The sequence below is a fragment of the Coloeus monedula genome (genome assembly GCF_965178545.1).
Source record: "Coloeus monedula genome assembly, chromosome: 5".
NCBI lineage: Eukaryota > Metazoa > Chordata > Aves > Passeriformes > Corvidae > Coloeus > Coloeus monedula.
The window spans coordinates 32642737-32657527 of record NC_138785.1 but is presented as its reverse complement, the minus strand read 5'-3'; the positions used below and the strand labels follow the sequence as shown (position 1 = coordinate 32657527).

General features: G+C 42.5%; 1 protein-coding gene across 2 annotated transcripts in view; it reads right to left on the bottom strand.

The window, feature by feature from the left end:
• Positions 1-10365, bottom strand: part of PPA2 (inorganic pyrophosphatase 2) — a 34571-nt gene extending 24206 nt beyond the window's left edge. For both annotated transcript variants that reach the window (XR_014226415.1, XM_082282060.1), the window contains exons 1-3: positions 10230-10365; positions 8497-8561; positions 6772-6816 (exon numbers count right to left, since the gene is read on the bottom strand). Coding sequence is in view for 1 of the 2 variants with exons in the window: in XM_082282060.1 (XP_082138186.1) it covers positions 6772-6816; positions 8497-8561; positions 10230-10362 (243 nt within the window). In the remaining variant the exon portion in view is untranslated. The remainder of the gene's footprint in view (positions 1-6771; positions 6817-8496; positions 8562-10229) is intronic.
• Between the last annotated feature and the right edge of the window lie 4426 nt (positions 10366-14791).

Here is a 14791-nt window from a genome sequence, read left to right as displayed (position 1 = left end):
TCTGGGAAACACTTGGAAAACAGAAATGCACAGCATGAAAGCCAGTGCTGACAAGAAACTCTTAGAGAACTGCCATGCAGGTAGAAGAATTGTTCTGACTGGTAGCTACAGGCAGAAAACTTACAAACTACTCCTGGAATTATAGAGGATGTCTTCCCCTTCACCACAATCCTGTATTTTTGTTGTTAAGATGCTGCCATATGCTTTCCTGAGCATGTAGAATGCAAAGGCTTCAGCAGCCTCTAAGCTAGGTTTTGAGCTTTAATTAGTAAACAGTCCAGGTCTCCACCAAATCAACTGTTGGGGCTGGACTACAACTGGACTGAAATTAATGCAATGTTGCTCTCAAAATCATAATAAAACCACTTGGATTTAACTCAGCTTGAAGACCAGGCCCTCATAATTTGTGTATCAGTCAAATGTGAATTGTCAGAGTCTTAAATGTGACAGCCTGACAGATTAATTTGTATGCAAAAAAAAAAAAAAAATCCCCAAAAGTACTCTATCTAATGCTAAGCTGCCAAAAGCATTTACAAAAGATTAATGACTTCATTCAGTGTTTACATTTAAGAATAAAAAGTTTTATTTATAGGGCAATCAAATTTTCACAGTGGTGAGACTAGATTCACTCGTGTGGAAAGGAGAGCATATACTCAATATTTTGACAGCTCGAGAGAAGTAGACTCCCTGGTTTTTTAGGATTTTTCTTCCTCCTCTTTCATTTCTTATTTTCCTCCCTAAGTACCACAAAGGAATGTTTCCATCACCCTTTCTTTTCCAGACCAAGCACCTATTCCTTCAAACCACTTGAATGTTGTCTCCCATCCCTTGCTGAAAACTGTCCCTGCCTCAGCTGAAAACAGAAATGTAAGCGTCAGACACCACCTGTCTTCACAGATTACCATCTGCATGTGTCATTCAGGGGTTAGTTTTGGCTGGTGAATGCATCTGGTAACTGATATTTTTATCTTAAATCAGTAAAACAAAAAATTCCACCTCACCAACCCCCTAAGAGTAAGCACTTCTACCCCCTCAAGCAATGGCAAGACTGTTTCAACAGCCCATCTGACACACCTTCAAATCACAGAAAAAAAGATCTCTCATTAAACAAAAACTATTGCTTTCAAAGTTTACCATTTAACTGCCTTAGTACAAGAGCAGTCAACTGGCCTGCCTGTGAGGTCATTGCTAGCTGCAGTCCAGATTTAACCCAGCTCTGCAAGCGCCTCACGTAGAAGGGACTCCACTTCATGGGAGCCGACTGTGCAACAGGCCAGAAGGAGGAGTTCCTCCAGGCAGCCTCATGCCAACTCTGCTGGCTGACGGTTTCCTCAGGACAGTATTCCTGGAGCATGCAAGAAAAGAGGAAACAGTGTCCTAGATTTAGAAAAAGGGACAGAATCAATCTTCTAGGAAAATGGAGCTGAAGAGCCCAGAGGGACACTCAACCCAGAGTATTACGTAGCTTGTTTGACTTTGGGTCAACGTGAACCCAAGACAGATATTTGTACTTAAACTTTATTATACCTTGAAGAGGGGCAGGGGAAGTGTGGATTCTACTTGCTCAACACAGAGCAGTCAAAAGTACATTTCCTCATTCCTACAACTGCATAAGAAAATCAGCAGAAAATTACATCAGTAGGAACAACCAGTATATCTAAATGATACCCTTCATTTCCTAAGAATTACACCCTAAGTACGTTACATGGGAACTCCACGTAGGTTGCAACTGTTTGCTTTATTGGGGTGTTGTCTTTAACAGTTCTTGGCACCTTACTGCATTCCATTTCAGCTGAACATAATTTTTAATGCCTCATGATATAGTTTTTGCTGAGACAAGCAAAAATGTCTCTCCTTCACACAGAAAACAAACAGTTTTTTGTTTTTGAAATGAGAAAACAACAGAAAGATAAAAAGATATACAAATATACTTGAGCATATTTGTACAGCAAGTATTGAGAAAAGCAAGGAAAATACAGACTACTGTACCCAGGTAAACTGTTAGTCATCATCCTGTCCTCTAATACTGATGGCCAAAAATAACAACCAGCTCTGGCTGTACAGATTCTTACAGAAAATAACTCATTTTGATCTGGGGTTGTTCTTAGAAACCTGAGTAGCAGAAGGAAAAAAAAAAAACCCATGACCTTTCTGATGCCTGCCTTTCTGGACTGCCCTATATCCTCTCAAAACCAATTCTTCCTTACCTAACTTTCCCTTTCTTGTTCAACTAGTTTCTTTCCCAGTCATTCCACGTTCCCTATTTCATACACTTGAGAGAAGGGTTTTGAATAGGTATGATTTTGCTCAACGGTTGCAACCTTTAACGCTCAACTTCGAAGGTTCAGATAATCTGAAGCAGAAGTGGAGCAACTGCTATAGACTGCAATTTGCCATCACCATGCATGACAAGGAGAAGAGATAAGCTAAAGCTTACAGTTACTTTAGTAATTTTTATACTAGAACTCTTAAAAAAATCTAAAAGCACTAGTGGCAGCATTTGGGGGCTGCCGACTCTTTGTCATAGAGAAGCCCGAGTCCCGAAGAAAGTGAGAAGAAAAATCAGCTATCATTTCCTTTTTTTTCCGTCTGCTGATTTGCAATCTGGCAGGGATTCTCATCAGCCATCAACTGAACATGGCAGCATGCACCTGAGCACTAACAAGAATGAAAATCATAAGCTGCCTAGCAGTAGTGTGAACAAAGGGTGATGTTTAAAAGCAAGACAGAAAATAAAAAAGGGGAAAATAGGAGAAGGTAAATACGGACTGTCAGGAAATACATCCAGAAATAAATGGAGTAGGATTTCCCTACAAAATGAGTAGCCATGTTATAAGCATTCCCAATGTAAGTTCGCTATAAGGTATTTGCCAATTAAAACAACAAACCAGATGCCAGCAACATCTGGACACCAAAGAGACAGTGGAACTTCTCCAACATAAATTAACATGCCACATAGCAAAAGCGGAATGCAATGTCCAGCACAAACACAAGAGTGCCTGCAGTCTCTTCATACTGTACTTCCCTCACATACTGAAAAGTACTTTTCAGTACTGTTATACTGAAAAGGGAATTATGAACACTATGTAGGTACAGGTAGGTTTTACACACAGGAATCTCACTGGCGTCAGGCATATTCTCTGATCAACCAGTTATGGGACATATTCACCTGCAAAACTATGCAGAGTATCCATGACATGAATAAATATGAAACACTGGTATTCCCAAGTTTAAGGAACCACTTATTTGAAGTTAAGTTGGATCAAATAATTTATGGAACTTTCTCAGTAAACCAACTGTACTCTGGGTAGATTTCAACTAGACTGCTGAGTGACAATTACCTCTACTCTCAGCATTTGTTCATCTATAGGAACACAAAGTAAGACTGCATCTAATGGACACATCCATAGCAAAACTCTGGGCAAATTCAAGCATCAGGGTGAAAGATTCACTGACAATCTGAAATTTGGAACACAAATCCCTGACCATATAATGGACACAACTGGAGCCCAGGTTACATATACTGAAAAATGGTCTAACATCACCATGGACTGCTAGAGGCTGTAGGTAAGGCAGAATACAAAGTCAGCACCATGTGCGCACCTGTTCTGCAGGGGAAATGACGGCAGCTTCTCCTTTCTTATGAAACATACCAACTTTAACAAATGAATCTCTAACACCGGTTTTGAACACTGCTGGAAGCACAAAGTCCTCTGTCAGATCATCTATGCAGACTGCATGACCACTCCTATGACCCCTTATATCTCACCTGACTAGTTAATTTATCAGAAGATTTTGGCTCAGAGAAGCCTCTCAGCTGAAGTCCACAAGAGTGTTCCAGAACTGTGCAACCCACAGGATGCAACAGAACAAAAGCTGTCTTGTTTCTTTCTATTTTTTTTTTTTCAAATGCTCTTGGGAATGTCTGTAAGTTAGAGGACTATAATCTCTACGTGCTTGGACAAACTCCTTACCAGGGCCAACATATGAAATAAAACTTTGTATTCGAGAACACCTGGGTCCTCTGAACAACACAATATGTGAATACTTCTCCAAAGACATACAATGGTGAGTGGATTAGAAACCCTTTCACTACAGCAGGGAAGCAACGTGTCACACTTGTCTTGAAAAGAAAATGATGACCTCTTCAAACCTTCTTCCTGCCAGACATGGAAGACCATATTCAACAGTCAGGCTCTGACAGTTTTGACCGTAACCCCAGTGGAAACATCCACTTTTCGAGACAGAGGTGTGAAGCTTTTGAAACCTTTCACAGAGATTCACATGGGCAAGAGTGTATTCCAAGTGCTTGCAATGCTTAAGGCAATGCAGGGGTTCAGACTGCAAGCTGCTAATAATTTTAAGACTGAAGCTGAACATTACTTCTTTTAGCATAGTTTCTACCTCAAAGTAACTTCTCTCTTGTCCTCAAACAGCCAAAAGCCATCTCCAAAAGCAAAAAGGTCAGTTGTCAGCAGTGTCTGCAAAGCCAAATTTAACTGAGATTTGGGAAGGTCTAAAATGTTACAAGAAATGGTTGAACTAGTGAAAACAGTTAATACAGAAACACAACAGTGTTTCCCTTAGAAACTACAAACTGAGACTGTAAAAGAGCTGATACACACTTGTAGGATGCGCATTCCATACCCTACAAATGTTGAAAGCTGAAACTCCTCTACTTTGAGACCTTCTTTCCTGGCATCAGGAACACCAAGGACAATTTAAAGTAGATTAGACAGACTAAAGAGACTCTTGCAAAATTATCTTCATTTTCCATAGCTAGACTGCCACCTGATAAACACCAGCTCAGCATAATTTAACACACATTCTTAAGAGGGTTTGCCCTTGTCTAGAGTAACAAATACCTGCCACCCTAAAAGCTTAAGTTTCAAAGATGAGTTTCCAGGACAAGAACTATCACCTTTGAATTCCAATCAAATTCAGTGCAAGGATCAACTGAGTTAACAGCTGTCAATAGCAGCCTTTGCATTCCTAGACAAGAGCAAGGAGTCCAGTGCTTCTGAGGTATTCTGAAATCAGTACATGACATTAAATTCCTCAATTTCCCTTTACTCCCTGATTAGGCTATGCTTTCCCTGCATACACACACAAGGATGCATCTCTCACCAGGCCAAGGTAAGGAGAGCTGCTAAAGAGCCCAGTGTAAGAAGAAACTGCTTTCCTGAACACAAAGATCCCCTTGTTTTCTCTCTCCTCCACAAATCCCAAAGATCACGATGACAAAGGTGTTCTCACATTTCACCATCAAAGTAATGACCAAGCATGTTCAGGAAGCTTACAGCCTGCATGCTTGTTTGCTTAATTGTATCAAAAGCCTCCTAGGATTGAAATGTACATTTGCCTTTGCTCATTTTCTGTAGTTCTGTTAAACCACAGCACACAGGCAGGAGTTACGTGAAGCAGCTCTGGAGGCTACGCTAGCCAAGAAAGCAAGACCTGCTCACCCTCACTGGCATTTCCCCTCCCCTCCTTTCCATAGGCTACTAGAAGCACGGTTTTCAACAAGCTACCATGCTTCTCACAGCACAAAACAGCAGTTTTGAACAGTTTCAGATGCTGCATGAAACATCTTTGCCTCACTCAATATTTATAAGCAGCTAAGAAACAGAATACTTGACTTGCCAGCAGGAGAAATAAATAAGAACTGATGTTGCAAGACAATGATTTTTTGATAGAAGTCTACTGGCACATACTCTTTCCCCTGAATAATTCCTCTTTCAGGCATGATTCTACATCTACTAAACAGTACCTAAATGGGCATTAAGCTACAGAAAATATAAAAAAGTATTACTTAGGCATTGTAGCTTGAATGAATCACACAGCAAAGGGAGAAGAAACATAGTGCAGGATTGTGTGGGGACTGCTGTACAGCACAAGAACCAGTGCACCACGCACTGGCTGCAAAACTATGAGAGCCCAGACAGTTAGGGCAGTTCTTTCACATACGATGGGTAGCTACAGTTTTGCAGTATGACTGGCCAAACAGATAGGAGAAGATAAGGACTGGGACACACACACGCCCCCCCACATATCGTGGCCTTAAAGCATAGTTTGGTTCATTTTTTTTCTTTCACATTCTTTTACTAAGTTTTAGATGAGCCTATGCCAGGCAAAGCACAGCAGAAAATGTTACATTTTAGAAAAGACACTTGCATAAACAAATCTTGTTTCACAGAAAAAGCCTGAGCAGATCTTCCATGTTTTCTGGGCTTGTATTAGCCTTAACTTCAGTCCTGGATAATGCTGAACCATTAGCAGATGTGCTTTTTCTCCCTTTGGGCTTCCCAGCTGAGTATAGAAAACAACCACAGTTCTGAAAAGCAGATACTCAGTATAACTTCTGCCCTAACATACTTAGGATTTCTGAAGTTCTGTTTATAAACCAAAGATTATCCACAGTCAGAGCATAATGAATATTTCATTAAGGGAGGTTTTACTGCAAATGTTTCTGAACGCAGTAGCAAAAAAGATAACACATCTACACTGCAAGAGTCGTAACAAACCTTTGAAAGATTGGCATAAATGTTTGCCTTTGAGAACATCTTGATGAAGAAAGGAATTCTGACATTTCTGGTCCATTCAAAGAAGAGAATATTAAATCCCTTTAAGTCTTTCCTCCTAAAAGACTTGCATTTGAAGATATGTCAACTACATTCAGTGAGAGCAAGTTCACTCTGCAGAAAAGGGATCTCGGGAAGGAAACAGAGGAACAGTTGAAAAAAAAATAATAAAAAAAAAACTTAGCAGTACCTCAGATCCAGTAGTCTTTGACCTCTTTGCAGGAATTTCTTTATCCTATAGGGAAAGAGTGAAGTAAAGAAGTGTATAAAGAACACTAGAGAGCAACACTGTATTCACATAAATACAGGAAACAGTACTTTGCAATGCAATTGAAACATCCCTTTGTGAGCACAAAGGCCTAAACTGTAACTTTTAAAAGTAAGCAGTCAGTTCTGTTTCATTGTGAAATTCTAACCTTCTAGACATTAACAAAGGAAGATTAAAAAAATGTACATGGACACATCCACTTTCTCCCAGATACAAAGAAATTTAAGCAGAAATTTAGGTCTGTACTCAATTGATTGGAAACAGTCATCTTTCTGTACAGTAGAAGACAAAAACCTATCCAAAATAAACAAAACCAATATGAAAAAAAAGGCTGGATTTATCCATCATAAAGTCCACAAATCTCAGACCAGAGGATGAAAAGACTCTAACATACAATTTTTAAAGTCATCCTCTTGCAAACAAGGCAAAATTAACAGAGACCTTAACCATGACTTCGCTTCTTGCTTACTCTTCAGGCTCTATATCGGGTGGAATCCTATTTCCCCACTCACACCAAAATGCAAGCCTCTCCACACTGATCAGACACTGCAGACTCTAATTTAACCTACTGACAAAATCGCAGGCTATAACCTACTCCTCCAAACTTTTAACTCTAGATGCAGGGACAGCAAGGCCTCCAGGGAACACGTGATGAAAATGCCCATTGCTTTTCCAGCAATAGCATGGACTGAACATGGCATCTTAGTAATGACACTCTGAATGACCTGCCCCTCCCACTGACTAGCACTTGGGTCCGCTGATCAAAAAAGGTTTCATTCAGATTTTTAATCTCTCGGGTTTAATAATTCAAGGGATTGGTTCATCAGTTCAGAAGTCTCCATCTGAACACGTTCAAACTACTGACGTTTTGCACCATTCATATCACCCATAGAGACTCAGCAACAAAACAAGAAAACGACTCAAACTCCCCCAGCCTGTTTGTGTCACAAGCACCCTGTGATAAGCAAACCTCAGCCTAAACCAAAGACTGGCAGTTCTCCCATCAGTGACAGACAAAACAGCCGTTTCATTATTGCTGTAATGAAGCCCCAGGGAGGGTGGCTAACAAGACGTGAAAGTGCTCATCTGCACCTCAAGCACTTCGAATCTCCAAAGGTGTGATTACCACTTCTCTCCTGGGCATTGCTGCTGGCTTCCAATTCTAATGCTCCTTTTGGGAATTAAAGACATACACCGTAAGTTACGCAAATGTGTGCTGTACATCCACGACAAAGAAATGTACACTTTTAATGGCAGATGTAGAAAACCGCTAATTTAAAAAGAGTAACAGTAGAAAATTAATTCAAGCACACAAAAGCACAACCCTTAAACACAGGGAATTATCACAAGATACAGTGAGGGTTCCTTCTGCCCTCAATCACTTAAAGAGACATCTAGGCTTGTATATACAGAAATCATTATGTTTCATTACAAGTCACTGAACTCAGCAGAGAAAATTCGGTGTAGTCATTGTGCTTGTATTACATAAGGCATTAGTCTGGGTTAGAGTGGGCCTTTCTGTCACTATACATTTCTCTGTCGATTACCAAAAAAAAAAGCTTTTAAAAACTGCACTTTTACCTAAAGAACACCAGCAAAATTATTAGCATTTTGAAATTAATCATGTTTCAAGGCATAAACACATACCTCTTTAGATCCAGCAAACAGGGGAATGTCATGGAATGGGGAAATATATTTACCATCTGCATTCTCTGAAAAACAAAACAAAGTAGCATTGCAAACCTAAAGATATGGCATAAGATGTTGGTGTTGCTAAATATCACATAATACAGAAATGTATATATGTTATGATTATGCATCCATTAAACTTTTTCTGATGTTTAATTTCAAGTACTAACCTACATGGAGGACAAAGAATTTGATTGTTTTGACAAGGATTCATTAGAATCAAAGTTATTGCTTTAGCATTCAACACTATGCTTCTCTTCTACCTGGCAATACAAGCTATACAGGGAGGAGAAAATTCTTTCATTCTTTTCTCCTCCCTGGCCATACACAACAATTAACAGACAAAAAAACCAAACCCAAAGGAACCTCTTTTACATCAGTGATAAGTGAATTCATCTGGGTTTGTAGCAATGTTGCCTCCATGACTCCACTGTATTTCTAATAAACTGAGTTTCATGACCACAAATCCCCCAACATAACAGGCTAAAGTCTGATCAAGAGTGAGTGAGGGATGTGATAATCGCTCTTGGCCCTCGATATGAAACACCACACCTTGAAACCAGCAGAAATTGATGTTAACTTAGTGGCGGCCCAATCTGCACCTCAGCCTTGCTCCCACTCTAGAACGGAACGAACTTCCCTGGAGTGTATGCTTAAGTTTTTCAAGTACAAGTATCACATCAAAACAGTGCAAACACTAACTCAAATCAAGGAATTTCTCCTCTGCTAGCACCTCTATTCATAGTAAAGAAAAAAGCAGACAAGGAACTTCACTTAGCTTTGGACTTTATATTGACCACCTCAGCAAAGAGGAGTAAATGGAGTTAATTTGAAACTCTTGGAAGCCTCCCAGATGCTCCTCCCAAATAAAACAAAGTTTAGTGGCAGGCTGTTTATCCCCACCAAATAAAGTGGCTTTCTCTAGACGAGCTCCTGCGGTGGCAGCCCCAGGAGTGAGTACAAGGGAGCTCTGGCAGTGCTGCCAACCGGACACACGCCGCCTCCGCTTCTCCCACACCAGCGGACGTCAGAGTTGACTGTAGGTCAATGAACCAGAAGCGTACAAACCCTCTGCGATAGGACTGGCACACAAGTAAGACAACACTGTTACGAAAATGCGCAATAGCGAACACTGCGCACCCTCAGCTCTCGCTGGGTCTTGAGACGCCTCCTGGAGCACTGCCCATGCCCTCGCACTGCCACTTGCTGTCCCCCGCTCGGGGCTGGAGCCCCACATTTTGGATGTCAGTCTCCCGCCTCAGTGACGTGTTTGGTGGGAGGGAGGGCTACCTTGGTCACAAGGGACAGGCTGGGCTGTCACACCACAGAGCCTCCCACGCCTGTCCCTGGGGTGCCACAGGCCTCCGCTCCCAGGCTGCCAAAACACAGCACCACGGCGGCGCTTCCCCCCCGGCGTCCTCCGGGGCTGAGCAAGGGAACGGCTGGGCCGGGGTTGAGCAGGCCAAGCATCCCCTCCAAAAGCTGGGATCTCTACAGGATCCGCCCTCGATCTCTACAAAAGCACTGCTCTCCCCCTGCAGCGGGGGGAAGGCTCGGGGGCGACACCTCAGCCAGCCCGAGGAGCCTCCGCGAGAGAGGGAAGCCGCCGCCTCCACCACCTCCTCTCCCCCTCCATGCGCCCCCCGGACGGGGAAGGAAGGGGTTTATGGAGCCCGAGGACTGCTACTTACTAAAGTAGAGGCGGTAATCGGGCGAGTTGGACCGGCCCCGCTGTTCCGTGCTGTAGCGGGACATGGCGCCCAGGCGCCCCCACCCCTGCGCCGCCAGCAGCAGCCGCGACAGCCCCGGCGGCGCCCGCATCATGGCGGCGGCCGCGCGCCCGCCTTCCCTCCCCTTCCTGCGGCCGCCGCGCCGCGCCGGCCCTGCCCCGCCTGCCGCGGCCCCTGCGAGCCCCGGGCCTGGCCTCAGAGGGAGAGAGAGCCTGTGGGACTGCTCAGCCGTAACGGTGGGCTCCACCGAGTTGAAATTAATAGTAACAAAAGCCAGACCCTCCTCGAGGTGGCAGGTGACCCCAGCGGGAGCCAGGCAAGCTTGGGCAGGTGGTAGCCCAGGTGTACCAGGCTAAGGTGCTCTCAGGCCACCAGCACTGCCAGAATGGGGGGTGCCGAGAGGATGGAGCCAGGCTCTTCTCGGTGATGCCAAGCTCTAGGATATGAGGGAATGGGCAGAAACTAACACACAGGAAGTTTCACCTGAACATGAGGAAGAACTTTACTGTGCAGGTGACTGAGCACTGGAACAGGTTGCCCAGAGTGGCTGTGGAGTCTCCCTCACTGGAGATATTCAAGAACCATCTGGACACAATCCTGTGCCATGTGCTCTAGGATGACCCCGCTTGACCAGGGTGGTTGGATCAGATGAGCCACTGTGGACCCTTCCAACACGACCAACTGCGATTCTGTGAAAAGTGTGGATGCAAAATTAGTGGTGATGATACCAAAGGTTGCTCTCCTTACCTGAGGCCCATGGCAGCATGAAGATCCTACCCTGCTGCTACTTACGTAGGGAAATGTTTGTTTCTTAGCACACATTTTTATGACACCCAAGCCAGTCTGTGTGTGCACTGCTTATAGCTGGGCTATTTGCATGGGATCCCAATCAGAGATAAATTTTTATCCTGAACCCTGCTGTTCGATTCTGTATTCATCTTGTCTTAGTTTTAAAGCTTAATAGCTCTACATATGATCAGATTCCTTTGAATTCCCTTTTCATTGATCCTTGAGGATGACTTCAAACGAATTTTCTGTCAATAAGGATGGTAGTTCTTGAAGTAGTGCTTCTTATTTGTGGATCTTCCAAAAATTCCTGAAAAGGGGCAAATACCACTATTTGCATTTCATTGATGGAGAAACTGAGGCAGAACAACTTTTGTTGCATCATCACTCTTAAATCCCAAGCCAATTATCTTGTGTATTCATCTTGAAAGGTGATCAATATTAGCTTTGAATTTTAACTCTGGTTTGAATTACCCTGAAAGATTTATGCAGAATAACTCCATGTTACCCTCATCATTTTACACATTATTTTGAATGTTATTGGGAATTATTTATTTGCAGCAGAAGGGCTAAGTCCGTATCTTACTTCTGATTTAAACAGCACATAACTACTTCTCATTAATTGTTCCCTCTACTACTTTGGTAGATGAGGCTTCAAAAGAGTCAGGATTGTCTGTTCAGTGTGTGCAGTAAGGACACAGAATTATTTTACACTAGAGCAGGAGATTTTCATGATGGCCTCACTACTGTTCCCCCATGTACTCGTCTGAAATGTGTTAGCTGGTGCTCTGGATCTTTGAGGGAGCTGTATTCTAGTGTGTGGAATTTCCATTACAAGAAGGCTCTGGGGGAAAAAAAAGCTATGGTCTCCTCTGATTTGCCACTGCTTGCTATATTTGTGACAACAGACTTATCCCCAGGAGTATGGAGAAGCAATTTTTGCAGGGCAATTGCCCACTTCTGCAGAAGCTACAAAATCTACTTCATATTTCACCAGAGGAGTTGGCATCTGAGTTCCCCAGATGCAAGGTTTTTAGGGGTAATCCCCTGCACTGAACATGTAGGGATGAAATGCTTCATAGAATCATAGAATGGCCCGGGGGGGGAAGGGTCCTTAAAGATCATGTAGTTCCCCCCTGCCTTGGACAGGGACACCTTTTGCTGACCAGGTTGTTCAGAGCTCCACCAACCTGGCAATGAACACTTCCAGAGATGGGGCGTCCACAACCTCTCTGGGCAACCTGTTCCAGTGTCTCACCACCCTCACAGTAAAGAATGTCTTTGTTATATCTAATCCTAGACCTTGCAGTGTGAAGCTATTCCCCCATGTCCCACCACTATATACTCTTGTAAGAAGTCCCACTCCATCTTTTTTCTAGGCTCCCCTCAGATACTGGCAGATCTCTGTAGTTCTAAATTTTTAGGTTTGTCTAGAGGGCAAAGAATCTGGTTTTCGTATGGAGTAATTAAAAAAGGAAAAACCTATATAACTTGTTTTTCTATTTCAATAAAATCTATTATGTGCTTTCTTTGAGTTGGCCTGCTGCTGAAATGGGCAAGGTTAAAAGGAAACCATAGGACTAATACTCTGCCTCTCCCTAGTTCTGAGGAATCTGGATTTAATTTATGGAAGGTCAAAACCTTTGAAAATCACTTACTGAGAACACACAGAGGATTTTTACACTTGCAAAGCTGACAGTTGGGTGTAAGGTTATTCTAGTAGGAGTCTGATACATATTTATTTCCCTCTACAAGCTGGAAAGTGAAATACACTACAGTGGCCTGGAGTCCTGGTAAGATGCATGAAGTTTGAGTGCAGAGTTCTCCATTGCTTTGTGTTGTGAACATGGTCCTACCTAAAGCTCTCTCATCTCGAGTGGGAAATCAGCTGTGAAGCACTTAGAATGTATGAAATATAAACGAGTTTCTGTGCAGGCACTGTTTAGATGCATAAATAAATGCCAGCACGTTACCTAGCAAGGGTAGATGATACAGCAGAAAACCACACTGAAACCCTGCTAATGCTACCAGAGCAGAGAACATGATGTTTTAGTACTCTAAGGTATCCAAAATTATCCTAGTACTACAGAAATAATAATGCTTTAAATAGGTTTGATTGTATTTTTGCTTATTGTGCATTATATTACACAGAATATGGCTGAAGTATGCCCATTACTCCTCAAGTCATATTTGGGTAAGACCAGCTCCCTGGTTAGAATAAATTCACCTACCATCCTTGAATCTTTGAAACAAATTAATGTTTTGGTTCCAGTATTTACCTTGAGCAAATTCTCCAGAATTACCAAGTCTTTTACTACCAAGGGATTTTTTCACATTCATTCCCAAGCATTTTGCATCTAGCTCCTTGCATATCATTCCAATTGGGCCAGCAAAAGGCATTTATAGCACTGATCTCATTCATTGACCTTGTAACAGCTCCCGCTGAAAAACAATGAAAATGTTGCTATTTATTTCAATGGAATTAGAACCAGGTCCTTAAGACTTAAGTAGAACTTACACGGTGCTTAGGTTTTACGCTTGCCCTCTGCACAGGGGTGAATCTCATTCCAGCAAAATGCCACTGGAGTATAGCAAAAACTCAGCAGCAATATAACCATCTAAGCCTGAAGGACATCCTTACTTTAAAAGTTTGCACTCTGCAGTGTGCATTTACACTGATTTTAGATAAATTTTTATATACTCACATATATATTAAAAAAATAATGTTTTGCCCATTAAAATGCTGTGCAAATTAAATGCAGAAAATATCATCAATATCATAATTTAAAGAAACCCCTCCTCCAGAATGAAAATAATTTTCATCTTTTCAGCTAATAAAGCTTTGAAGAATTTCATTAGTATGACTATGTGCTATTCCTGTGCATTTGCTCTTGACTGGTGATCACATCATTATCATTAAATTTTGCTGTAATAGAAGTTCTATCTCCAGCTTATAAAACCACTGATCTGAAGTAATCAGTTCCTGCCAGCCTTCTGTTCTGCTGCTACCTGTGTGCAAAAGTCGCAGCCAGCCTTCCTGCCTGCCCAGCCACCTCAGTGGAACAGGTCGCTGCCTGCCCCTGCTGGCGAGTGCTCACTCCTTCAGCCGACACCATCTCCCCAGCCTGCCAATGCATCAGCTGGAACCAGCGCTCCCTAGGGCAGATCAAGCCAAGCAAGGCTAGCTGAGGCAGTTTAGGGACATTGGGCTAAGCTATTCAGGCTGCTTTTCAGCAAAAGCAAGTTAAGGGCCATGAACAACTCCTGCAGATCTTTGCACCGACAGTCCTCAGCAGGAGAAGGATGACGAATCATTGGAGTCAGTAACCTCTTTCATTGGCACAGCCGGATTTGGCAGAGGATGTCTAGAGAGATGTCTACGCACAGCCAACTCACATATGTATTTGTATATTGCTCGCTGATGGATGCTGATGGCAACGAAAGACTACATCATCTTACTAAAAGGAATCGTGTATTTCAGTCACTAGAGTTAGGTTTATCAGGTTACACTACTTTCCATCTCAATGTGAACAAGAACAGAGGCTCCTATCCCAAAGACACTAAGTACCTTGGGTCAGACTGTGAACCCTTGTTTTGTAGCAGTGAACTCACTTCAGTAATCCAATTGCTTTAAAGAGACTGATCCTCTGTAGTTATGCAAAATTTGGATTTAGTCATAATACTCATTACCATTAGGAAGATGTCAAGTTTACACCCTGTTTTTCCCTGAATATATT